Raw genomic sequence first — 26,851 nt, 5'->3', positions numbered from 1 at the left:
TCACCTTTAGCAGTGCCGTTGCCTGGTGACCAAGCCTTCATCTCCAGGGCCTTTATCGGGAGGGGGGGGTCTCCATTTCCAAGCCATCCAAAGGAAATGGATTTCGGGGTGACACTTTGATGAAGTGGCTCTCACTTAACAGTTTTCAAGGATCACCCTTGCCTGCGTCGATTATAACACTGGAGATGCAAAACATGAACTCCGGCTTCTAGCAGGGGAGCGCAACTACTCCTGTACCCTTGACCCAAGATCGGTCCTTCTTGATCAGGGACAGGTCATTCTCTCCCACCCAGGAGGGAGAAGGAAGGGGGATATCTGCCTAGTTAGCTGGATTAGCTGACCTGCCCTGGCGGTCAATGCGGGTTACGTGTCACAGCCAGAAAGTGTTTCCACGCAGGGCCCTTAATTAAATAACTTTTCCATACGGCCAGAAGTTTCCCCTCTCTGTCTACTTCCAGTTACCCTCCACCTTCCATGTACCCACTTCCCCTCCTCTGTCTCCATCCAGAAAGGGGCAGGCCTCCCAAGGGCTTGAACACAGCAAGGCACATCAAGCTGAGGCATGACCCAACTCCTCCCCTTGCGTCAAGGCAAGGTCATCTAGCATGGGGAACAGGTTCCCAAAAGCCAGCTAAGCACCAGGGACAGGTCCCGATCTCACTGCTAGGAGCCATACAAAGAGACCAACCTATACAACTGTCACACATGCAGAGGGCCTGGCGGGGTCCCCTGGAGGCTCCCTATCTGTTGGTTCAGAGTCCACGAGCTCCCAAGAGCTCAGGTCAGCTGTGTCTGTACAGGGCCCACTTCTTAATAATCATAGTAGACGTCTGGGCCGTACAGTATCTTTTTTTTTTTTTTTTCCTTTCTTTTGAGACAGGGTCTGGTCTCACTGTGTAGCTGTGGCTAGTCTTGATCATACAGAGGTCTGTCTGCCTTCAAACTGCTGGGATCAAATTAAAGGTTATGTCACCACAGCCAGCAGAGTTATCTTAAGTGTTCCCTGTGTGTGTGCTTGCACACTCCCGTGGAGGCCAGAGGACTATGTTCTGTTTGCTTTTCCATCTTATCGAGACAACCCCTCGTTGCACGCGGACCTTTGCCAGATTCAGCTAGACCCGGTGCGCAGCAAACTGCAGGGCTCCTCTGCCTCCCCACCGAGGTTACACGTGTTTGCAGCCGCAGCAGGCTTTGCATGCGCGCAGCTCTTTATAGTGTGAGCCATTTCCTAAGCCCCGCGTTTATTTTACGCTCCCTAGGTCACGGCTGTACACAACAATATGGGCACCTATAGCTGACCATAACAATAAAACTTTATATATATATATATTAGAGGTGGTGGCGCACGCTTGCAAACCCAGCGCCCAGGAGGCTTGGGTAGCAGGTTCCGAATCCCAGTCCTGCCTGAGCTACGTAGCGAAGCCGCAGTCTGAAAGCAAAAGTTTTGAGTGTCACTCGGTTGTCACCCCTTGGTTTACTGGACACTCGTCCCTCACTGGCGCCAAACTTGCTGCGGAGAGCCCTGCTGGGGGAAATGACGTTTCCACAGGGTTCCTTGTGAGGCCCAGCGGGGCATGGGTCGGAACCTCCGGTGCAGGATTCTAGAAAAAAGAAAAACCGACCTTCTAACCCGCATCCCGTGCAACACTAAGTATCAACCAGGGCCTTTGCACCTAACTCCATCTCGGCCACCGTACTGGTCCAGACAGAAGAAGGGATTACTTAGGAGGCGCCCGCGCGCCGACGCCACCGGGACGCCGCACGGGGAAACTGAGGCTCCTCCGGGCTCTGCGGCGCCGGCGGAGCCGGGCCTGGAGCGCGCGCGTACCTGGCGCAGGCGCCCGGCCCGCGACGCCGCCCGTCCCGCGCGGGCGCGGCGCTCACGTGACCCGGGGCGGGGCGGGGCGGAGATCACCTGAACGAGAGGGCGTCACGTGAGCGGGGGCGGGGCGGGGGGCGGGGCGTCCCCGGGTCACGTGACGGCCCGGGCCGCCCGCCCGCCCGCCCGCCCAGCGCCTCCTCGCCGCACTCCCCGCCCCCCGCACCCCGCAGGCTCGGGCTCGGGCTCCGGGCTCTCGCTCCCCGGCTGCCGCTGCGGCTTCGCCTCCGCCGCCCCGGGCAGGCGCGGCCTCGGACGGCCGTGAGCCCCACGCCGCGCGCCATGCGGGCCGTTCGGCCGGGACCTGAGCCCTCCGGGCCGCGCGTCGCGCTCCTGCGGCCGCCGCCGCTGCCGCCGCCGCTGCTGCTGCTGCTGCTGCTCGTGGCGGCCCCGGGCTCCGCGCAGGCCCAGGCCGCGGACTTGGCCGCTCTGTGCAGGTGGGTGTCCTGCGTGGCGGGCGCGGGCCGGGGGACACGCAGACGCCCGCCCCGCCCGGCCCTGCCCGGCCCGGCCCGGCCCGGCCCCCGCGGGAAAGTTGCCCGCGTGGTGGCTGCGCCGGCGCAGGGGGACGCGCGGGGCAGCCGCCGCCGAGCCGCTCGGCCCACGGAGCCCCGCGCCCGGACGGCCACTTGTGGCTGTCATTAAGTCCCGGCGGCTTTGTGCGACTCCCGCGGCCGGGTGTGCCCCGTCGGAAGTTGCAGCGGCCAGAGCCACGGCTGGGCTTTTGTCCCACGGCACGTTTTTTTCATTGACGTGCCAGCCCGCGGGGCTTCGCAGGCGTCTCCCCCCCTCCATCCCCCTCCAGTGTGCACGGCTCTCCAGGGAGTGCGAGCCCACGGTGGCTTTGGAGTTGGGTAGTGGTGGTTTCGATGGCACATTGAACCCGTCTTTGGCAGTTCTCGGCTTTATTTTTTTTTTTATTTTTTTTTCTTCCCTCATTTCTTTGGACGGGGTGGGGGTGGGTGGGTGGGGCGGGGGTTGAGGGGTGGTCATCCGTGTTGGCTTTCAAGACTTTACCCTTCAGTTCTCCCAGTCAGCTTCCTGTCTGGTTGCTCACATGATGTCATTGTCTCCAGAGTGGAGTCTTCTGTGCTGGGAAGCAAGGTTGTATAATCTCCAGTCCCGTTGAAGTTTGTTGGTGTTGGACGCAGACTCGTGGGCTGAGGGAACGAACTTCTAATCCCAGGAGTTTGGGGACTGGCCTCCTCTGGGCTCCTTAGGGTGATGGGAAGTTTTTAAAACTTGGATAATAAGGAAGCAGGGTGAAAATATTGAAGCCAGCCTTACCTTTGACTTTCTCAAGTTTCTGATGGTGGTTCCAGCCACCTCTTCCCTCCACCGCTTGTTAGTTTTGTTTTCACCTGGAATTCACAACTTGGAGGAATCATTGTAAGAGGAACAAGGCACCCCAGACTTCCATTTCCCATTTTGGAGAGTACCTGGAGGGAGAGTCTGCTGCACCGCAGTTAATAGACCAATTAGCTGCCTGAAGAGAAATTGCTGCCCCAGTAACTTCACAATATGGACAAACGGTGCCCCTTAAACAAAAGGAGGGGGGCATTTAGAACAGGAAATTTTGGATTAAGGTCGGCTGTGACCAAGAATTAACACAGCTTCACTAGTGCTGTGGAAACGGTCCTCCTAGTTAATTGGAATGTGCTTCTTTTGAGGGGGATGGTACCGGGGATTGAACCTAGGTCAGGCATGCTAAGCAAATAACCCACCACTGACCTACAGCCCTTTCCTTGGGTTTCTATTTGTTTTGCACTATTAGTTTTAAAGAGAGAAAGTGTGTGTGTTTGTCTTTGAGAGAGAGAGAGTGAGAGAGAGTGAGTTATATCTGCCATGCAGAGGCCACAGCAGCTTCTCAGATCCCGTGGAGCTGGTGGTTGTGAGCAGCCTGTCTAGGTGTAGAAAATTGAACTTGGGCCCCCCTCACCAGGCCGCTCTCCAGCTGTAGTATAATTCATTTCTTAAAAAAGAAATTAAAATTATTTTTATTTTACTCTGTGTGCATTAGCATCCATTTTTGTGTGTGTCTGTTGACCACATGCCTTCATGGTGTCCTTGGAGGCTGTCAGGTTCTTTGGAACTGGAGTTACAGATGGCTGTGAGGCACCATGTGGGTGCTGGGCATTGAACCTGGGTCCTCTGCAAGAGCAACCAGTGCTTTTAACTGCTGAGCGTCTTTCCAGCTACCTAGAGTTAGCTAGTCTCCCTCCCTCCCTCCATCCTTTAAACTTTTTTATTTTTTTAGTTTTCAATACAGGGTTTCTCTGTGTAACCCTGGCTGTCTTGGAACTCACTCTGTAGACCAGGCTGGCCTGGAACGCAGAGATTTGCCTGCCTCTGACTCCCGAGAGTGTTGGGATTGAAGACATGCACCACCACCGCCTGGCTTAGAGTTTGTTTGTTTGTCTGTCTGTTTATTTATTTATTTATTTATTTGAGCTGAGGACTGAACCCAGGGCCTTGTGCTTGCTAGGCAAGTGCTCTACCACTGAGCCAAATCCCCAAACCCTAGAGTTTATTTCTTAATCGGTTATAAGTTCACAAGGAAAACTGATAAGATACCTGTGTCTCAGGGCCACTCACTTGTGTGTGGTCATCTCACTGTCTTGAACTTGTGGCCATTTACCTCATCTGGGTGGGGGAAGTGCTGGTACTTAGCCGGGTAGAATGGCCTTTGCAGCTCATGCCAGTGCTAGAGAGGTTCTCCGGGGTGTTGTTAGCGGTTCCTGCCACAGTCTTTGACTATCTCTAAGGTTGTTCCTCTGGATTTCCTCAGGGACCTTGAACTTCCCAGTTCTTCACACCTGTCCCTTGCCTGTCACTATGCCCTGTTTGTACATAGAAACTTTCTTGGAACCAATTTTAGTGTCTCTTCCAAACTTAGTATCTGCAGAGTGTAGTTTGTCCTGTGTGTTTCTGTTTAGTTTTGTGTTCTGGGAGATCAATCCAGGCCTGGGACAAAGCTAGGCAGCTGTTTTCTTACAGAACCAGACCCACAGCCCTTTAGTTGAGAATCTCTTCAAGCTTTTAACCACTTCCTTGGGAATGTGGGCAGTTATCTGAGTACTGTCAGATAAAGTCACCTTCAAGTCCCTTAATGTGATCACATGAGTGAGGAAGGAGGCGAGCCGTTCTCTCCAGATCCAGTATGAGTCCCTTCCGGGTCGCGGGGCCACCCGTTCATTCTCTTCACGGGCTCCGTGGCTGAGAAACAGATGGCCCACACGGGACTCCTGGGTGTGGGCAGTAGGCTCCTGTAGTGGGTGGTCTAGTGTGTGTTTCTGCCACTTGGTCACATGGAGGCAGGCAGTTCCTTGTGTGACAAGGGTCATCCCAGGTGTTTGTGAACAATGGAAACGACTACTTTTTCCTTGCTGTAACAAACAAACAAAAACACAAATGGACGTGGTGTGGTTTGATGCCCAGGGCAGTTCCAGCAGTTGTTATTTCTGTAACATGGCATGCCCAGGCACCATGGGGCTTTCCTAAGCCTGAGTCATAGGTTCTCCCAAGAGAGGCTAATTTCCAGAGTACAGGAGGGGAGTCCTGGTCTGTTTCTGGGGTATCAGCTTCCTGTGGGGACTTCAGGTTGGTGCAGAGCTTTGAGATGAGCTAGGCCCCTGGCCACTGGGATAGGGGTGCAGTTCCTACTACATTTAGGCCTGGGGAGGGATGAAGAGCCCGAGTGGAGGGAGGGGCCATTTCAGCAACAGGTCTTATTTGCACAGTGGAGAGGCCTGCTCTGGGAGGTGTGTGTGTACAGCACACATGGCAGAAGAAAGTGTACACTGTAAACAACTGCTTGCTCTTTGAAGAGGCTACACACAGACACACATAGACACACAGACACACACAGAGACACAGACACATACACAGACACACAGACGCACACAGATACACATAGACACACACAGATACACATAGACACACACAGATACACACAGACACACACACACAGATACACATAGACACACACAGACACATACACAGACACACACCGATGCACACAGATACACATAGACACATACAGACACATACAGACACACACAGACACACACACACAGACACACACACAGACGCACACACAGACGCACACACACACACACACAGACTGAACCAAGGGTCTCATGCATGGTGGGTACATGCTTTACCTGCCAGCTGCATTCCTGCTCTCTTACGTTGGTGTTGACTTGCCATTCTCCTGCCCTAGTCTCGGTTGTAGCCAGGATTCCAGGCACTGTTTGATTTGTCTAGTGTCTGGAGGACAGTATGCTGGAAGAAGTTACTTGGGTCTTTCGGGATGTGCTGTGCTAGTACAGAAGCTCGTGTAAAAATGTGCTTGGTGACACTGCCTAGCCTGTTGGTGGCACTGACCCGAATGAAGTCTGGGGTAGGGAACATGTGAAGGTCAGTGAGTGATACAGGGTAAGGGAGGAGAGGAGCAGAGGCCAGGCAATGCAGAACCAGAAGGGGCCAAGTAATGCTCTTGCGTGCCATTCAATGGAGTAACTTGCTACTTTAAACTTTGCAGAATGCCACATTAGGTATGTTAAGTGCATGTTTCCACCCTTGATTTAAGTGTTTGCAGTATCCTTCATGGGGGAAGGCCTAACACTTGGAACTGATTATAAAATGCTTGGTCTGGTGGTTAACTACTTTGAAATTTATACAGGACAAGTTTTCTCCAAACTGTTTGGGTATGAATGCTGGAGAGTTTTTTATTATATTGAGGACAAGAGAATAATGAAGCCAGCTGGGAGTTGCAGTCAGTTTAGTTGCTATCTCTAGGGAGATTTTTTTTTTTTCCCCTCCTGCAGTTTTTCCAAAAGAATAATGCTTATATACTTAATTTAGGCCACATGTTAGCTTGGATCATGACCATTTGTGTGCATGCATTTCCTCAACCGTAAGTGTGTGTTAGCCTGGGACTGTTAATTATGGTAACATGATGGTTTTTGTTTTCCTTTTTTGACAGGGCCGCATACCCTCACTGCAGCTCACTGTAATGTAGTGGAGAGCGACCTTGAATTCCTGGGCCTCTTGCCTCTACTTTCTGTCAGATCTTAAAACAGCACCCCCCTTTTTGTTTATAATAATAATTTGTCTTTTGACCCCTTAGCAACTTTTTATCGTATACTTGCAGAAATTTACGAGTTTCTAAGGTGTTCAGGGTCAAGTCCTTAGGTATGTGTTTGGCGATTCCCTCCGTCCCCTTTCTGTTGCTGTGATAAAACACCATGGCTATGACAGTTTAGTCAAAGGAGTTTATCTTGGTTGGGTTAGCATGGTAGCCCAATGGCAGCTTTAACTGCAGCATGAAGGAAAGCCTGCCTTACTTCCTCTAGCAAGGCCATATGTTCTAAGCCTTCCAAATGTCACCACCAACTGGGCTAAGTGTTCAAATATGGTAGCCTATGAGGGGCATTTTCATACTAACCACAGAATCTAAGACATCTTAGCTGCGGCAGAATCTCTCTGTTGGAAGGGCCTCCCGTGCACTGCAGGGTGTTAGGCAGCGCTCCTGGTCACAACATGCCCCTCACCTGGGTGATATAGAGGAAAATGTCCCCAGATATTTCACAGAGATTTTATCCTCTTAGTTAATTGTGTGTGTGTGTGTGTGTGTGTGTGTGTGTGTGTGTGTGTGTGTGTGTGTATTGTGAGAAGGTAGTCTTTTATTTGCTGTCCTGGATGTGGTTGCTGGAGAGGTGTGCCTCCCTTTCCCCCAGGGTTTCTCTGTAATGACCCTGGCTGTCTGGAACTTGCTTTGTAGACCAGGCTGGCCTTGAACTCACAGAGATCTGTCTGCCTCTACTTCCCAAGTGGTGAGATAAAGTGTGTGTTACCACTGCTGGGTAGCAGCTCAGTGTTTAACTGGTACCATGCTGTAATTTTTCTTTGCTGTGGTCTCAACTCATTTTTGTTACCAGGAATATGACAGTTTTGTGGAATCAATCAGCCTTAAAAAAAATTTTTTTTTTTTTAAATGCATTGGGTGAACTAGGTAGGCATTTTCTCTTCCATATATTTTGGTAGAATTTAGCAGTAATCTAGTAACCTAGTGCTTTGGGGAGGAACTTAAATATGGTGTCTTCTGTCTGTCTGTCTGTTCGTCCTTCTGTCCGTCCATCCGTCATGTTGACACAGGATCTCCTGTGTAGAGTAGCAAGCCTTGAACTTGGGGTCCTCTTCCTCAGTCTCTGGAGTCATAAGCATCTGTCCCCTTAGCCAACATTTCAGGGTTCAGATTTACACCCTTGTCTATGCAGATTTCCTGTCTTTTCTTGGGCCAGTTTTGATAATCTGTGTTTTCAGGGAGGAGGGGAGAAGGGAGAGGGAGGGAGAGTCAGTGCAGGTGTCCATGCATTGTGTGTGTGTCTGTGTCTGTGTTGTGTGTATGTGTGTCTTTGTTGCGTGTTTGTGTGTGGTCAGAGGGCAACCTCATGTACCGCCTTTTCTCTGAGACAAGATCTCTCACTCAGTGGAACTCCACCCAGGCTAGCTGGCCTTTGAGCTTCAGGGATCTCCCTGCCTCCTCCACTCCCAACCTCTTCATCTATGGGATAATAAGTATGTTCTGCTGGCTCTTTAATGTGGGCTCTAAGGCTCCAAATTATGTTCTCACGCTTCCCGTCCTCAAATTTCTCTAAAATTAATTTATTAATTAAAGACAGGGTCTTGCTGTCTAGTCCAGGCTGTCCAACTTGTGATCCACTGTCTTTGGTCTTCAAGTACTAGCAGCCAGGGTTTCTATCATCACACCTGGCTTTGTTTGTTTGTTTGTTTGTTTTTTGAGATGTTTTAAAAATGTTTGTGTATGGGTGTCTTGCCTGCATGTATGTTTAATGTCTTTGGAGGCCCCACTGTTACAACTTTTTTCTAGTTTATCAGTACCCACTTACTAACTTCTAATTGTTCTGTGTTTAGTTGAAAGCTTAAACCTTTAAAATGAATTTGCCTTGTATTAAGGAATGTCTTCAGGCTTTGCAGAGATAGCTGCTTAAGGGTGCGTGCTGCTCTGGCAGAGGATGTGGGTTTGGCGCCCAGTATTCATGGCAGGCAAACTGAAAACCAGCTCTGTACCTCCAGCTGCAGGGGACCCAGTGTGTTACCTGCACATACATGCACCAGGCATGCACACATGCACACATGCAGCTAAAACAGTAAACTTCAAAATATGTTAGCGACACAAAGACCCTCTTTAAAGTCCTGTGTTCTTTCCCTGAGGCTCATGGTGCTCTTACAAGGCTCTACACCTCTAATTCCACTTTCTGGTGTTTTCTAGTATTTAACCTCCTGGACCCACTGAAGCATAGCCTTCAAGTGCCGCCGTGTAGATGTGGTGGAGGTCCGCAAAGCTTCATCGTCGGAAGTTAAATCCCCATTATGACAGGGAGGAGGGTGAACATTTAGTCCCAGTTGGGGTTCAGAGGTGAGGCCTCTGGGAGGTGGTTAGGGTTAGGTGACACCATTAATGTGAAGCCTGTGACTGAGTCCATCACACACACATGCTACAGACACACATGGCACAGGTGTGTGTGTGTGTGTGTGTGTGTATGTATTCCCGTATCTTGTCCTGAAAGCCTCCATCACTGGCGTGGTTTGACCTCAGACCTTCAGAAGTGGGGGCCGGAACATGGCCTGTCTCAGTCATTTCTTTGTGGTAAAAATGTGTGGGCAAATCCATAGACGACCTTTAGGGTTATTTCTCTTTTCCACTGTGGCCAGTGAGTATAGGTCAGAGTCCTTAGCTGTGCTGCTCAGCTTCCTCGGCCCCCAGTTATTCCTGCCCTGGGTCCTTTTTTTTACAACTTGTTCATGGCTCTGTGTCTGGATGGGGTGTACCCATGTGTGCCTGTCTACTATGGGCTCTGCAGCTCCCTTGTTGATGGAGACCCACAGCTTCATGTCCTTCATGAAGTCTGGGGTACCCAGTCTAGCTTTAAACTTGCTATGTACTTGAGGATGAACTGAAATCTTGTAATCATTTTGGTTCTGATTTTAAGCTGGGCTGGGGTTCACTTCTGGGGCTGTGCTCACACTAGGGGAAGCCTTTACCCGACAAGCTGCTTCCCAGGCCCTTTGCCCTCACCTCATCCTCCTCCCCCCTTTTGAGAAGGGATCATTTTACACAGCCCCGGCTGTCCCGGAGTTCACTGTGTAGGCCAGGCTGGCCTTAAACCTACAGAGATCCACTTGTTTCTTCCTCCTAAATGTCCCTTTTATCTATTTATTTGCTTATTATTATTATTATTTTTTTTTGAGACAGGGTTTCATTCTGTGTCCTTGGCTATCTCTCTCTGCAAGCCTGGGATAAAAGGCGTGTGCCACCATCACCCAGCTGTGTTTTTGAGACCTGATTTTACTGTTTAGCTCATCCTGGCCTTGAACTTACGAACTTCCTACCTAAGCTCCTGAATGTTGGGCTACAAGCAAGTAGTACCATACCTGGTTTGCCTAGCTCTATCTTTTTGTTCCCTGGCTCTTTTCTTTGGTTGTTATCTTGTGTTAGTGTTGCCCTGACCCCCGGTGGCCCCTGATTGTGCTCTTCATGGTAAATCTTATCCTGGACATCTGTTGCCCTGTGCAGCTGTTCAGGGGAGGGCTGGGAACATTTGTTGAAACTTGGCTATAATTTGCTTTGGGGAAGTTGGGAGATGGGTAAAATGTGCTAGGGGCTGGTCTTTGAGACTCTGCTGTGGGCACCCACCCGGCATCTCTTTTCCTGCAGGAGGCAGCTGCTGGCCCCTGTTGACAGTTGTTGGCAGGGCACTGGTGCTGCTAGACAGCACTCTGTGAGACCTGCCTGAGACCGGTCTGGGCGATGGAGCTGGAGTCGAGCCTGTCTCTGGGTGGTTTTCCTCCACACCATTGCCATATATATGTTTTGAGAATGGCTGTCTCTTTAGTGTCAGGCATGTGGTCTTCCTGCCTCAGCATCCTCAGTGCTGGGATTACAGGCAGGTGCTACTGCGCTTGGCTGGAAGCCACTTTTAGGAGTCACTGTCTTGGTGTTACCCCTTGTTGGACCAGGAGTTTCTGACTCAGTGAGTGCCATCTGGTCGAGATTTCCTTGTGTGGAGGAATAGGGCCCTTTCTGAGAAAGTCTGAAGTTGTGGGTCTATGGGTCTGCTGTCCCTCTTCACACTCAGAGTTCTGAGATCTGAGTTAGCAGATTGCAAGACTTTTTCCCAGCATACCCCCCCCCCCCACGGCACAGTAGGTGTGAGGTTTGGGCAGGTGCCAGGTCCAGGTTTGGGCTGCTCTCTCCCATCCAGAAGCAGAACGTGGTGGTGGCATGAGCCACCAAGCCTTGTGGTTGTATATCTGTAGTGGGAGGCAGGAAGGCCTGGCTGATACATATATACCCACCAGTGTCTCCTGCCATCAGCAGGATTTCCTTGGCTCCCTGGGGGCTGGGGTTGCCTGCTGTAGGTAGGGCCCCACAGGTTAGTGAGAAAATGTTGGGTCAGTGCACCTTGCTCTACAACTGCAAATCAGCTGTTATTGGCAAGGATATTGTGGTGCCAAAGACTGTCATGTTCTATTTTGGTCTCTGAGAGCCATCATGGTGGAGGAAAATCCCACTGTCCTGCCCCGTGGGTGTGAAACTGTCCCTCCAGATCAGCCACTGGCCTTTGGCAGGAGTTTTCTTTGCTCATTTAGCGCTGGAGGCCAAGTTCCTCAGGGCCTGACTGATCCTGCAGGTGTTGTAGAGCAGGGTAGGACACCAGGGCAAGTTAGGTAGTGTGCAGCCAGTCAACAGTGGCCTGCAACTTGCTTCGCCTCCCGGTGGCCTGGGAAGTAAGTGTCAGAGGTGGCTGTTTGCTGAACTCTTGGGTATGCGCTGTCACAGGGCTTTTGAGTGGCTGCTAAGGTGTGACTGGATATACGGTTGTTGGAATTCCGGCTGACTCCAAAACCAGTCTGCACTCCCTGTTTTGGGCGATAGTGGGATTTGAAGGTAGGGCCTTGGCTTATACGGCGGTGGCAAGCACAGTGCCCTTGAGCTGTGTCTCCAGTGAAACAATGACAAAATCTGTGAGGCTCTCACTGGGTTGCCTAGGACGGCCCTCCGCTTGTCCCTACCTTAGCCTCCATTGCAGTTGGCTCTGCAAGTCCGTGCCAACAGGCCTGGCTGTGAGCCGCACAGCTTAAAGCAGATGTTTTGTGTGGGAAAACTCCCCACTCCTCCGCCTGGCCTGCAAATAGAACAAGTCACCAGGCCAGAAATGACACAGACTAGGGTTTCTTAGAAGTGACTAGGGCGGTACCCACTGAGTCATCATCATTGTCCCTCTGGGCCCCTCCTCTCACCCGACCAGCTGTAGATGTGTTACTTTCCATTCTGAAGCGAAAGCTTCCTGTTGACTCTTAGAGGAGGCAGTATGAGCCAGTGGCTTCACGGGTCCTGGCTTTCCTTAGTAATGTGAGAGAGGATGGTGGGGCTTTGAAAGGGCTCAGTGACAAGGGTCCAGGCTCTTCTGTAAAGATAAGGTAGAGCCTGGAAGGAAGTGAGGGGGTAAATTACACAACAACAGAGAAGAGCCTTGCAGGACTCTGCCTGTTTGAGACCAAAGGGGGTCAGCGTGGTGGGAGCAGCCTGCTTACTCCAGTAGGGGGGGTGCAGGAAAGATGTGAAGAATTAGCCTGGGGCTGGGACTCAGAGATGACGACTATAATGACTTTGGAGCTATTGGGGGACCAAGAACATGTGGAGAATAGGAAGCTAGGCACAGTGGCTCATTTCTGTGGTCTTAGCACTGTGGCAGGCTCAGGCAGGAGGATTGCCCTGAGTTCCAAATCAGCCTGAGCTGAAAGGAATGAGGCTCAGAAACAGACCCCAAACACAAAGGTTCCGATTGGTTTGCGTTTGTGCAGAGTGGCTGCTTGTGTTTCAAGTCCCTCAGGGTGGTGACAGGTTTGCTGACAGGATGCAATGGGAAGTAGGTTGTGCTTGGGGCAGAGGGCATGGCAAGTCCCTGCTGGCATTGGTCACTTTCTGATCTGAGGCTGCAGGCTAGGTTACATCCATGGTCTGTAGTTTCATGTCTCTTAAGATGGAGATTGCGTGCTCCTTGAGAGACAGCGGGGTTAAGTGATTATGTTCGGAAGCCCCCAAGGGCTTGTCCCAGGTTTGTCATTTTGGGACAATTTGCTGTCACCTAGGCTGGCAGTGAACTTGCTATATAGCCAGGGTTGACCCTGAACATCTGACCTCTTGTCTCCTCTTGCCCAGGTCTAGAATTGCAGCTGCACGCCTCTACTCTTTTTATACTGTGCTGGGCATCATTGAACTCAAGGCTTTGAGCTTGGTAGTCAAGCATCTGACAACTAACAACCCGAGACTCCTTTCGTAACTAGGGTCCCATCACAGACCTAGGATGAACCTAGGCTGCCACAGGCTGAGGAAAATGCTCTGCCACTGAGCTTTAATGCAGCTCCGTTGCAGCAAGAGAGCATCCGATCTTTACCATTTAGGAGAACATAATCCCAGTTACAGGGGAATGCACGCGTTTACAGACACAGGACACCCACTTGGAGTAGGGCTGAGGATTCAAACACTGGCCTGCAACCTGTATGGTAGAGTTGAGCTGGGCAAACCCACGTTCTGGGCTCTTGTTGGTGGCTTTGTGTTTTGGAGGGCCGATGTTGTTTGCTGTAGGGAAGTTTTTGTGGAGGAGAGTCCTGGCCCCTGTGCTACTGGGCATGGTTACCTGGCTACCCTGTGGTGGCAGCTGCTAGCACTTAGGTTAAGATAGTGGAGGCCTGGGGAGGCTCAGCTGCTGGGCTGTCCTAAGGAGACAACCAAGGGCAAGCTCTGTGGTCTGATGTCTTGTCTATGTGTACCCCCCTCCCGCCACATGCACTGTAGGGTGTGTGCGTAGTTTGGGTATGAGGGGTATCATCTCTTCACCCCCAAAGGCTTATGGTTTTTGAAACCTTGGTCTCTAGTGGTAGATGAAGTCACCGAGAGGTGGCTGCTTCATCAGGGTGCTATGGAACAGTCTCTGTACACTGTAAATATGTATTGCCCTCATTGTTAATAAGAAGCTGATTGGTTGATGGCTAGGCAGGATTTTTCAAGGCAGAGAGCATGCTGGGAAGAAGGGTAGAGTAGAGGAGTCTCGAGTCGGATAGAGGAAGCAGGACACACAGGAGAGGTAAACGCCATGAGTCTTGGGGTAGCACATAGATGAACAGAAATGGGTTAAGTTGTAAGAGCTAGCTAGTAATAAGTCTGAGCTATTGGTAGAGCATTTATAGTTAAGATTCTGAGTGGTTATCTGGGAGTGGCTGCTGGAACACAGAAACTCCGCTCACATCAGGGCTTTCACTTTGTCATCGAGGGATTAACTCGATGTGTGACTGGGAGAGGATTGGGACTTTCAGAGCTGGTGCTCAGTTGAGGAAGTCTGTCCTGAGTGGCATGTCTTTGGAGGCCATCTTGTCCCAGGCCTGCATATGTGGCCCCCTTCCCCTACTTTCCCTCCCTGTGTTTTGTGACTGCCGTGAGCTGAGCGAGTAGTTTCTCCCGTCTCGTATTCCTGTTGCTGTGATGTTTGGTCTCAGCTTAGACCATAGCAGTGGGGCAGCTGAGCCAAAGTAGATCTTTCTCTAAGTTGCCTCTCGTGTTTGTCACAGCCATGCTGAGGCACTGTGTGTGCATGTGTGTATTTGCCGTGTCTCAGCACCCCTGGAGTTCTGTGTGGAGGTTCAGACTCTTCGGCACCATGGTGGGTGTGGCGATGAGAAGGGTCTGCCCTCCCTGTCGTCTTCAGCTCCTTGCCAGTGCCATGTGTCATGTGGCAGTTGTCCTTTGTGCGTGTGAACTCAGTTCTTACGCAATCTGAACACCCCTGTTACGTCACAGGTTGCTCCCTGTTCGTGACCTTTTGGGTTTGCTCGGTTTGTGGACAAGGGAATTGGGGTTAGAGACTATATGAATTCCACTCTGCCTGTAGGCTGGGGTGCAGGGGCAGGGTCCAGGCCTGGGTCTGTGAGATCTTCCACTGTGTGATCATGGTTCCTTTTTTGAGGCCCCTGTCTTCCACCCTGCCTCTGCTATAACTCACAGCACGGTTCAGAGACATCATCGGGCCCTGGTTGCCTGCCAGCCCTGGTCCCTTAGCCTCGGAAATGGACGTAGGTGTCACAGTTGATTTAGGGGTTCAGGCTGGATCCTTCCTTACCCAATTGATTCCTGCTTCTGGATCCTGCGTAGCTCTCTGGGAAAGCCAACTAATGGCTGACACTCCATGAGCATCTTCTCTTTGTTTTGGAGCAGATGTCTTATCTTTATCTGCAGTCTTGTGGTTAGTTAGAGTAGGAAGTGAAGTACTTCCTATATAATCCTGGGCTCTGCTGTGTCAAACTCATGTGTTTCCCAGTGTCATCCCCTGGTCAGGTTGAGTCACCCTGTCGGGCCAGATTTCTCCTAGTACCCAGGCCACGGGGTCCACTCTTGGCTAGCTGCCTTGCTGCAGGCCCCCTGGGGCTCTGTGTTCTGATCTCTCAGTAGAGGCTGGTCTGGCTTTGGTGCCTGTGTGCTGCCTGTGTCGGTTGAGACAGCCTTCACACTCTGTTGGAGGAATCCGGTACATGCCTCCAAAGCGGAGTCACACTTGGGGGTTCAGGTTGGAAAGACTCAGTATTCTCTTTGTCTTCACGAGTCGGCCTTCTGCTCACCCCCAGCGAGTGCTGTGTGTGTGTGTATCTTGCTGCATGGATCACCAACTTTTTTTTATTTTTAAAGGAAGACAAATTACAGATTCATGTGTGCTTATTAATTTTATGTGAAAGCCTGTGGCTCCATTTCCTAATGTTCAACCACCCAAGAGTACCACTAACCAGGAGCCACGTTTAAATGCATACGCCTGTGGAGGACATTTTTCACTGAAACCACCACAGCTTCAAGTGCCAGGCAGTGTTCTACCGGCCGAGTGATGGCCTCAGCTGAGACTCTGGGCCTCTTGGCTGATGGGACTTTTTTGTGGAGCAGTGAACTCTTGCGGTGGGGTGGGATTTTAATTTTGGCTTTCCATATTTGTTTCCAGTAGAGAATTTTTTTCTACTTGTCCCTCAAAGATGTGACTGCGCCTTTAATCTCCAGTGCACCCATTCTCAGGTTGGATACGACCAAGCTGACTTGTCAGCTTCTTACAGATTCATTTTAAGAATGTTTGCAGCCTAGGCCGTTTTGGTTGCTTGGCCAGCCAGAAAATTTACAGCCATCTAGTTTATAAATTTAAATGTGACAACTTGTATTGTTCGTTTTGCTTTCTTTTTCTTTCCTTTCTTGAGCAAGGTTTCACTGTGTAGCCCTGGCTGTCCTGGAACTTTCAATGTGGACCAGGCTGGCCTCAACTCCACAGAGGTCTGCCTCCTGAGCACTGGGATTAAAGGCAGGAGCCACTGTGCTTGGCTTGCGGCTCCTTTACTATTGTAGGCTAGACTTGGCTTCTCGGAGTGGCCAGTTTGTCCTTAACTGTTGATTTCCTTCCTTGGCTGCCCTGGTGTTCGTACTGCACCATTGTCACACCTGATTTCAAACATGCAGCCCCTTCTGACATGGCATATCTTTAAAAGTGCGGCCATGTATTTCTGCCACTCTTGGGAGTATTATAATGTAATTTTAAGTAGTACCCTCATGTTAGTTCACTTTCACTATGGTGTGGAGCTAACTGGTCTCCTATGAGTTTCCTGACATGTTATTTCAGCCAAGTGACAGTGCATGGGTGCCAGGCCTGTTGGATTGTTTTAAAGCAGCTGAAATGTCCACTGGAATTAGACCTCCTCAAGTGTTAACAGCCTGCACATCGTTAGGGTTCAGTTTGGAAGATACTGAGACCTGTTTCTTTGCTCCTAAGTGATGTGACTAAGAGCTGAGCTATCATACCTCTCGAGGAGCTGCGGGTTCAGTTTGACTTGACGGTGCTGAGGACATCTGCCTGCCTGGGGAGGGCTGCCTGTGAGCCCATAAATCAATTCCGATAACCTGTGTTGAAAGCCTTGAGTACCCCCTGTGCCCCCTTTACATCATTACTTCCATCTTTATAAATTTGTATGAAATACAAAACCGTACACTTTCACAAAGCAGCCTTTTCTCCGACTTGTGTGTAACTTACGTTATCTCTGTTTCTCTCTGTCTGGGTTTCTTTAGATTTGATTCTCATTGCAGACTTCTCTTCTGCGGTACTGTAGGTACTTCAGTCACGGGGCTGTGAGGAGCTGTAATGATGTCAGGCTAAGGTTTCCAGTGAACTTCCTGCCTGCTACCTTGGAAAACCTCATCACAGCTCCCAAATGGGAGATTAGCATTTTCTCTGTAGCTTACCGTAACAAGAGAAATGTACTCACATCCTGTGAATTACTAGCGTGCTGTGGCTGTCCTTTTCAAAACTGCTAACTGCAGGACAGGAGTGGCTGCCCTGCCTCTGTGGCCTCCCACCTGCTGCTGACCTCTTAGTCGCCCATCTTCGGCCAAGTTGCTCTCCTCTTCCCCCTCTCCACCCCTGAAGTCACTGCTGTCTGTCAGGGCTCAGAGTAATTCCGTAACTTGGCCCAGCTATGCCATAGTCTTTAGTGACCCACTGATTGTCCCCGAGGACTGTTTCCGCCAGAGCTGGCATTGTGCAGTGTTCCCCTAGTTTCCGTCCTTCCTACTGGGATGAGGCCTGGGAACTTTTGTCATTCTGTACCTTGTTGAGTATTTAGGAAACCCTGTGGCTGGGCCTCTGTAATCCCAGCACTGGGGATAGGGGACACACAGGCAGAAGAATGCCTAGAAGTTTGGAACCCCCCCCCAGAATAAAACACACACACACACACACACACACACACACACACACACTCACGCACGCACGCACGCACGCACGCACGCACGCACGCGGGCAGAAACAAATTAAGCCCAGCCTCCCCAGCCGGAGGAAGAAGAAACAGCATTTAATGATCCCCAGGCCTCTGGGGATCAACCTCTGTCTGTTGAGTAGTCACTGCTCCAAAGCCTGACGTGGTCACCCCCAAAGGTTGGGCACTCAACTAACCAGTTTTTCAGGTTTGTAGTAGCTTAGTGGCCACAAGTTCCCAGGACACAGTCACTTGCCAGATGCTCACACACACTTGCTTTTGGACAGGGGTCTCTGATTTGACACTAGGCTCATGATAAGTGAGTTGATTGTGCTGTCTAAGATTTCTCTCCCATCTTCTAAAAGTTCTCCTGAGGTTTCTATCCCACAGGCAGAGTTTTATGTCCACAGGCAGATTGAACAATTCTGACAGTAGGGTATGCATCTCTCTCAGAGCCAGGAAGGCGGTAGGGTCTTGAGAAAAGCACATCTCTTCCCTGGATGTGACGTGCAAAATGTCCTGGCAAATTTAAGTCTCAGGGGTAGGAATGCAATTTCCTGGTTAAAGGGTTTTCTCGGTGCTGAATCAAAGGGAAAAACTAAGGCCATATAGTATGAGACCCAGACCCCAACGAGAAAATCCCTTTCTCTGCAGCCTTTTTGAGAATACAGAGCACCCAGTATATATTCTATATATAGTCAAATTCATAGTAACAAATATTCTGGAGTCGGTACCTAGAATATTAATTGCTACTTGTAATAAATGATAAAGACTTCCAACACTAGGGGGTCTGGGTTTGACTCCTAGCACCCCATGGCAGCTCCTAAATGTCTGTAACTCCAATTCCAGAGGAACTGATAACCTCTCCTGGCCTCCTTGGGTACTGTACACGTGGTGCACAGATACACATGCTGGTAAAACACCCACACATATAAAATAATTCAGAACGAAATGAAACAGCAGGCTTTGGGTCTTCAGCCCCACCTCACACAGTGTGGCAAAGTAGTTGCTCTCCTGAGTTGGTGTTCTTAGAATAAGGATCGACTTGAGTATGCTGAGGTTTTCCTGGCTAGGTGGTAGGCATGTGGGGGATTCTATCCTGTCAGCTTTTCAAAATATTTGCCATTTGTGGCTTGGTATTTTTGGTTACTGGAAACACCTTCTTGTTTATACTAGTTGAATGTCAAGCCAGAGAGAAGTTGTCAGGTCAACGAAAGTGACAAATTGTCTTTCTTCCTTTGTAGTTACACATGGGAGGCTGTCAATTCCAGAAACGATGGAATGTATAAATTCAGCATCTGTGGAAATGTGGATCTTCCCGGGTGTGGGCCAACAAGTGCTGTTTGTATGTGTGACGAAAAGACAAAAACCTGTCGATCTGTGGGTAAGTAACGCTGTTAATGTAAACCAGGCTGTAGCGGTGTGCACACTTGTATGTTTAAGATACATATTGTTAATATAATGTCTAAATAGGCATTTTCTAAAAGATTATTTTGTCCATGTGTCTGCGGGTTCACGTGGTTTGAGTTCCCTGTTCCCACGGCTTTAGGTTTGGGTTATCGTTGCTCGGTTTAGGGTTCTCGCTGCAGTGCTTTGTGTTTCAGGGTCCCGCGGGCTCGGCTCGCTGATCTGTGGGTCCCGCGGGCTCAGTCCCGGGTCCCGGGGTTCTGCCGGGCTCAGCCCCGGGTTCCGGGGGTCCCGCAGGCTCGGATCTGGGTTCCAGGGTTCCCTGGGCTCGGCTCGTGGTCCTGTGGGTCCCGCGGGCTCAGTCCTGGGTCCCGGGGTCCCGGGGTTCTGCCGGGTTCCGGTGTTCCGCCGGGCTCAGCCCCAGGTTTCGGAGTTCCGCGAGCCCGGCGTTCCGGGGATCTGTCGGGCTCGGATCGGGGTTTCAGGGTCCCGCGGGCTCGGCTCGAGGTTCTGTGGGTCCCGCGGGCACAGCCCTGGGTCCCGGGTCCTGCGGGGCTCGCCTCGGGTCCCGGGTCCTGCCGGGCTCGCCCCGGGTCCCGGGTCCCGCCGGGCTCGCTCCGGGTCCCGGGTTCCGCCGGGCTCGCCCCGGGTCCCGGGTTCCGCCGGGCTGGGCTCGGGGTTCCGGGGTCCTGCTGGGCTCGGCTCCGGGTTCCGGGGTCCCGCCGGGCTCGGCTCCCGGTTTCAGGTTTCCGCGGGCTCGGCTCCGGGTTTCAGATTCCGCGGGCTCGGCTCCGGGTTTCAGGATTCCGCGGGCTCGGCTCCGGGTTTCAGGATTCCGCGGGCTCGGCTCCGGGTTTCAGGATTCCGCGGGCTCGGCTCCGGGTTTCAGGATTCCGCGGGCTCGGCTCCGGGTTTCAGGATTCCGCGGGCTCGGCTCCGGGTTTCCAGGATTCCGCGGGCTCGGCTCCGGGTTTCAGGATTCCGCGGGCTCGGCTCCGGGTTTCAGGATTCCGCGGGCTCGGCTCCGGGTTTCAGGATTCCGCGGGCTCGGCTCCGGGTTTCAGGATTCCGCTGGTTGGGCTCCGGGTTTCAGATTCCGCTGGTTGGGCTCCGGGTTCCCGCTGGCTTCAGAGTCCCTGGGCTTCATTTCTCACGGAAGTGTTGGCTTCTGGGCTCCGGGTCCAGCAGGCTTGACTTCAGGTTACAGTTCCCGTGGCTTCGCGTTTGGTTCCCGCGGTTTGAGATTCAGGTTTCCCCATTTGGTTTCTTTTTGAGTTCAGATTTCCGGGGTTAAACTTTGGGTTTCTGGGTCCCGCGGCTTCAGGTTCGCGAGGCGTGGCTCTGTTTAGCTTGGCTCAGCCCAGTCCCCTCGCATGGTGTGTTCAAGCTCGTTGTAGCTATAGCTCAAGCTTGGATCTCTCACGCCCTGCTGAGTTTGGCCAAAGCTCAGCTCAGGCACAGCATAGCTTGTGCCTACTGGCTTTCCTCAACCGTCAAGTGACTACCCAACTACAAAAGCAAAAGGTTTTTATTGCTAAGAACCGTACCGAACAGTCTGAGCCGGGTCTTGTCTGGAAGCAGGCATCACATTTGAGCATCTTGCTCACTGGTAAGGGCTGTCACAATCACAATCTTCTTTAGAGACCTTAGGTCACTGTCAGGATCTGGGATTCTGTCTGATAATAAGCTTTTAAGTTAACATTGTAAATGGTATATTCTGTAGATCTGCCTAGGTCGATCTGAATAGACAACTTTGTTTTTAGTTACTTGTTTTAAGCTTAACCTTTGAAAACATATACAGGCAGTTGAGTAAGGTTTATCTCCATTATTAGTTATTAATACTTAGCTTCATTATAACCAACAGTTTATAAGGATGGCTACTAACTTATCTTTTTTGTAATATCAAAAATAAAGTACCCTTAATGTTTTTAAAACCATTATCACCTGGATGACTGTTAAATTTATGTTATCAATTCTCAGTGTTACTAATTTTAACCTTTTAGTTTTAATTTTTAATAGATTTAACCATAAAACATTTTTATCTGAATTTAATGACCAGAGCTCAGACATAAATTTTGAGCTATATTCCTAAATGACTGACTGCTGTTAGTATTAGACAGTAAAAATATTTAAACCATTTTTGTTTTAGCTCCATGTTTGTAACAAAACTTAAGTTTACACCAGAAAACACAGATAGTACTTTTTAACAAGTACATATTTTTTATTTCCCTTTAAATCTTGAGCCTCTCTGAACCTTCCATTCTCTCAGCTGTTGACTTCTGTTGGGTTTACCAGCTCTCCTATTATGATTATGATTATTTGGGGGGGGTCTGGTCAATCCTTTCTTTTGTTTTATCTTTATTGCCCAGAGAAGTAGAGTTATACTCTTAACAGTTGAAGTACCTTCTGATGTTCTCTGTGCTGCTTTGGTGTGTTTTGTGGATCTCTGGATTTGCAGCCCCATTTGACCTGTGTCTTATGGTTTTATTATGTTTTGTCTTCTTTGTATCAGACTGTACCAAGTTTGCACATAGCCATTAATTCTTTACTAAAGTCCTGTATCTTTTAGTTACTAATTTTCCCTCACAGGCTCTGAGTGGCCATTCTGGTGTTGCTGCTCAGTGAGATCTCCAATGCCATTAGTACCTACAAGATGTCCGAATCCTTATAAAACTGAATCCAGTAAGTTAAGAACAAAGAAGGTTTAAAGATAGGAAAATATTGAGCCCTCAATGCAGACAAAGGACACTCCAGGAAGGGACTAAGTTACTCAATTGGGGGAGTGCGTGGCAGATATGTCTCCAGATCTGGCTTCCAGCTCCCACTTTGTAACAAGCTTACAGATCCATCAATGATAACTTGAAAGACAGGGGTTCTCTCCCCCCTCTCCCTTTCCCTCCCTCCCTCCCTCCCCCCCTCTCTCTGTGTGTATACACACACCAGACAAAAATACAAACAGCTTGGAGTGGAGAAAAGAGAAAGCTTGAATGTAGGGAAAGAAAGGGGAGTCTCCATTTTAGTTGAAAAGGTCCTGAATAATACTCCAATCTAGAGTGTTGTTACACGGCCATTATCTAAGGGGCATTAAGGCCACATTTGATTGTAAAGGCGAATAGGTTGGATGCCAGGTATAGAGGCTGGAGTTTTTCTGAGAGGTATCCCAAGGGAGAATGGAGGGTATGGAAGACAGTTTTCATGTATGAGAGAGAGAGAGAAAGGAAAGTGTCCTGACCATCTGCAGGACTCAGAGAGGACCAAATGAAGAACAAGCTGCTGAGTGGGTCGGCAGGCGCTTAGTCTGGCTATGCCAGAGAGAGACTCTGTGGCTGGTACCAGGGCTTTTGTAGAGGCTGGATTTTTCAGGAGAGAAGAATCCAGGGTGTGGTGGCCATATTTGTCATGGTGGAAAATGCAGCAACCAGCTGAGCTCGCACAGAGCTTATACATAAAGCTTTTTAGAGGAAGAGTTTTTGCAGGGTGGAAATTGGTTGGCTTTCAGTCCCTGAATTTAGACAAGCTCAGAGATTGGCTGGACTTCACGCTCAGGGATTGGTTGTTTTTTATACTGACTTGGTCAGGGGCAGAGTGTATTTCTTTGGCTCTGGTTTCAGGGCCAATGTTTCTTTCACTGACCTTAGCTCTGTTCCCAGGGTCAGGGTGTGTTTCTTTGGCTGGCCTTTTTACCTAATACCTCTTGCCCTGGCCTGGAACCTGGTGATGTTGGTCTTTCAAGATTTTCCCTTGGTCTTGGAAGATTCTCCCCTGGTCTTCGAAGATTCTCCCATGTCGTTTGGAAACATTTATATAAAGTGCGTGCCGAGCTTGTTCCCCAGAAAAATTTAGGCAGAAGCTGGTGTTGGTTTAAATTTGGAAAGTCTTACAGTTAATTTTAGGCACATTTAAGCAAAGCACAATTTGAAGAAAAAGTTTCCTGGTGATAATTCAGTCCTGTGTACACAATGAAGCTTGAGACATGGCTACACTGAAACTCTTGTGAAGTGCAGACAGTATCTTCTGTAAGCGGAAGGGTGCAGTGCAGGCTCCTCGTAGGCAGAGCTGAGGATAAGGGTCTGTCTGGGCAGGTGGGGTGGCCTGGCCGTACAGGTAGCACAGAGGTTGTCAACTGTTAACTACCTCTGTTCCCAGCCTCCTGGGCTGGAAGCAGGCCGTATGTCTCCGCTTCAAGAGGTAGCCCTGGCATGTTTATTGCTCCTGGTTTGCCCAGTGCTTATCTGTGAGCAGAAGGCCCAACATGCCACATGTGTGTTCATTCTCATCCTCTCTAATAGGTGATTCCCTTTTGAGAAGTTCATCCAGATCCCTCCTGGAATTCAACACCACCACGGACTGCCAGCCTTCAGATTCTCAGCACAGAACCCAAACCAGTATTACATTTCTGTGTGGGAAGACCCTGGTGAGTGGGCTCCATGCTCCTTGTTAGGGGTTTCCTCCTCTTCTGGCATTCTTGTTAGAGACACCCTGATGCGGGAGGAGTAAATGGCCAAAAATGAACATATAGGCCCCAGTTCACACCCACATCACACCACCAGCCAGAGCCATCTTAAACACGGTGAGAACTGAAGTGGAACCAGTTAGGATGCATCGTAATTTTGGACCAGCCCATGGCTGCTCATTGCACACATTGAGATGTTAAAATCTCGTATCTCCGAGTGGCAGTGTAAAGTGCGGAGGCCCTGCTGCGGGGTGAGCTAGCTGCCGACTTACTTCTGCTGCCTGCTCTTCAGGGTTTGGTGCTCACTGACAGGAAACAGGCTTGAAGGTGAACCCAGGGCTTTGCACATGGGTCAGGGAGGTAGAAGTTCATTATTGATGTGCAGGGTCACCTAGGGAAAGCTGTTCTGGAATCATCCCTAGCTGCCAGAATGGGCTGTCTGGGGTGGGGTCCAGCGAGTCTCATGAACTGGCTCAGATCTTCTCACAGGATGTATGAGGTTACACTTTCTGGCTTTGATTTTGCTGATTTTTGGTTAGAGAACATTGGGCTCTTGGGAGGAAGACAAAGGCTGACTAACGTCCATGACTTTACTCTGCTTGTGGATCTGGGGCAGCTGGACAGTCAGTGATGTCGGGAGGCTCATGTCCACCCTCTCCATCAGGGGACATCCTTGCTAGCTTTGCCAATGTAAAACAGTTAGGCTTCTTGTTACACCATTAGTTTCACTAGATTTTACAGTGTTGTAAGTTTAAAAACAAAGTTGAATTATTAAGTGGTGGGGTAACTTTTTTTTTTTTTTATTAACAGGGGACTCCTGAGTTTGTGATGGCCACAGACTGTGTGCATTACTTTGAGTGGAGGACTACTGCAGCCTGCAAGAAAGACATATTTAAGGCTGACAAAGAGGTAATGGGGCTGGGAACTACTTGGTTATGAAATTTACCCTGGAGATCTTGAAGACCAAAGGGTGTGGATTTGGATACGAGAGGAGGTGGGAGGAGTTTGGGGTTGGGGGAGGGAGAACCATACTCAGGATGTTTCACACACACACAAAACCCTTTTTCAGTAAGAGAGACGACTTCAGAGAAGGTTGTGGCTGGGGCTGCTGGACGTGTCAAATGCGTACAACAGTCTCTTTGGGTAAAAGCCATTTTTTGGATGTCAGGTTCATTTGCATAGAGGTACTAGGAGATTTAATGGAAGAACGCCTTCCAGGCTTGCTTCTGCTGGTGTCCACCAGGCACACAGTCAGGCGTAGGTTTAGGTTTTGCCCTGCACCTCAGGGGCCCTCGGAGATCCCTGGCCTGGTAGGTCTCACGTAGACGATCGTTTTCCTGCCAGTTTTCGTCTCCAGTCTCATGGAACCCAGACCGGCTGGTCTTTGTGCCTTGGTGTGCTGGTTACGCATGATTGTCTGCTTGGTGGATGTAGAATTCCCGTGGCAACGGACCTTCCGGGTTTTCCGCCCGCCACTGGTCTTGTCCCGCCGCCGTGCCAGCCCCAAATAATGCACAGAGACTCTATTTGCTATAACTTTGTTGGCTAGGTACTAGTTTCTTATCGGCTAGCTCTGTCTTAAGTATTAATCCATTTCTGCTAATCTAAGAATTTCCACGTGGTTTTATTTTATCGGGGAGGGGCTGGTGTTGTGCTCTCCCCGGTCTTTTCCATCTTGACTCCTCCTTACTACTTCCTCGAATCCTCCTTGTCTCCTAGTCCCGCCTGTCTTGCTTTCCTATTGGCCAACAGTGCTTTATTCATTAACCAGTATGAGAAACATATATACAGAATGACATCTCCCATCACATCTTCCACCTACCTTTATGTGCGCTCTGGCAGTTAAATACGGGTCCCTGGCCAGGCTGGTGCGGTGAGCACCCTCACACAATCAGTCTTCCTGCTAGAATGACCTCTGCATTTAGAATCAGAAGATGGTGAGGTTTCCAGGATGCAACTGGGGCAGTAGGAAACAGGTTCTTCTGGACAGGAGTCTAACAGAGAGGGAATGAAGGGCTTGAGGCTGTGGTCATCCCATCACAGGCCTAAGAAATAAGCTTCAGACTTGCCAGCAGGCAGACTCACCTGGCAGGTCCAGCTCTGGGGTGAGGGCCAGGCACCCAGATAGAACAGTGCCAGGGAGAGGAGACAAAGGACGGGCAGCTCAGGAGTTCTCTTCGCAGAGACGCGAAGGCAGCTGAGGGGGCCGGGGAATAAGGAAACACTTGTAAGGTAGTGGGTTTTGTAGCACCCTGCCTGAAGGAGGTGGTTACGGGGACACGGCCCTTAGAAACGATATAGAAGACGGAACTGGTCTCAGCTGTGTATCCCTGGCTGGCCAGGTTGGCCTTGAACTCACGGAGTTCCTCCTGCTTCCTGAGTGCCACCACCCCTGACAGAACCATGTTTATGTTGTTCTTGTGGGATATATAGATCACTGCTGTGTGGTACCCATCAAAAGTGTGTGGTCTACCAGCCTCACGCTGTGGGATGCAGCAACGCTGGCTCACTTGTCATCTGCTTCCCCAGGTGCCATGCTATGCTTTTGATGACAAGCTAAAGAAGCACGATTTAAACCCACTGATCAAGCTGAGTGGCGGCTACCTGGTAGACGATTCTGACCCTGAAACATCCCTGTTCATCAACGTGTGTCGAGACATAGGTAAGTCTTTTCAGGAGGAAGGGTGGGGAGGGTCACTACCTGCCCTGACCCCTTTGACATGCACATTGCCTTTTGTTCTCTAAGAAAGCTACTGTCCTGAGTGTTCTCTGGACAGCTACATCCCTCTGCCCCTCTGCCTCAGCAAATGTGGCCCTTCCCTCCTCTAACCCCACACGTTCTACTCAAGCTATTGCTTCTCTTGGTTTTCTCTGCCAGATACTTTGTGGTTTGGGGCTCCATGGTGAGGTTTGTTTCAGTTTGCTTTGAGTGGAGGGGAGAGGGACTGAGGGGTGGCAAAGGCTTTGGCGGTGTGCCTGTGCTGAATGCTTGCGGTGGGACTGGCTCTGGCTTTCTTGGTGGAACTGGAGAGTCCAGCACATCTTTCGCTGATCACCAAAGGCTGTATTGAAGGCCTGTATCTCAAGAGGGCTGTCCGGTTTTCCTGTGCACTCATTATTGCTCGCTAGGCCCCTTCCTGCTTGTGCTTCCCTCGTGGGCTCAGCACGGGGCCCGTCTCTATCTGCTGTGCTAGCTACGGTTGCGCCGTAGAGAAAGAACGTGGACTGCCAAGTAATAAAAAGCAGAGGAA

At 50.3% G+C, this 26,851-nt stretch overlaps 1 protein-coding gene across 1 annotated transcript in view; it reads left to right on the top strand.

Moving 5' to 3' along the window:
* Positions 1-2,090: 2,090 nt before the first annotated feature.
* Positions 2,091-26,851, top strand: part of Igf2r (insulin like growth factor 2 receptor) — a 78,607-nt gene continuing 53,846 nt past the window's right edge. Inside the window, exons 1-5 of the mRNA XM_051206089.1 lie at positions 2,091-2,316; positions 18,985-19,124; positions 23,437-23,561; positions 24,411-24,509; positions 26,130-26,262. Coding sequence (XP_051062046.1) covers positions 2,162-2,316; positions 18,985-19,124; positions 23,437-23,561; positions 24,411-24,509; positions 26,130-26,262 — 652 coding nt within the window. The 5' untranslated portion in view covers positions 2,091-2,161. The remainder of the gene's footprint in view (positions 2,317-18,984; positions 19,125-23,436; positions 23,562-24,410; positions 24,510-26,129; positions 26,263-26,851) is intronic.

This window comes from Phodopus roborovskii, unplaced genomic scaffold, assembly GCF_943737965.1.
Source record: "Phodopus roborovskii unplaced genomic scaffold, PHOROB, whole genome shotgun sequence".
In the NCBI taxonomy this organism is placed as follows: Eukaryota; Metazoa; Chordata; class Mammalia; order Rodentia; family Cricetidae; genus Phodopus; species Phodopus roborovskii.
This window is presented reverse-complemented; position numbering and strand designations above follow the sequence as displayed.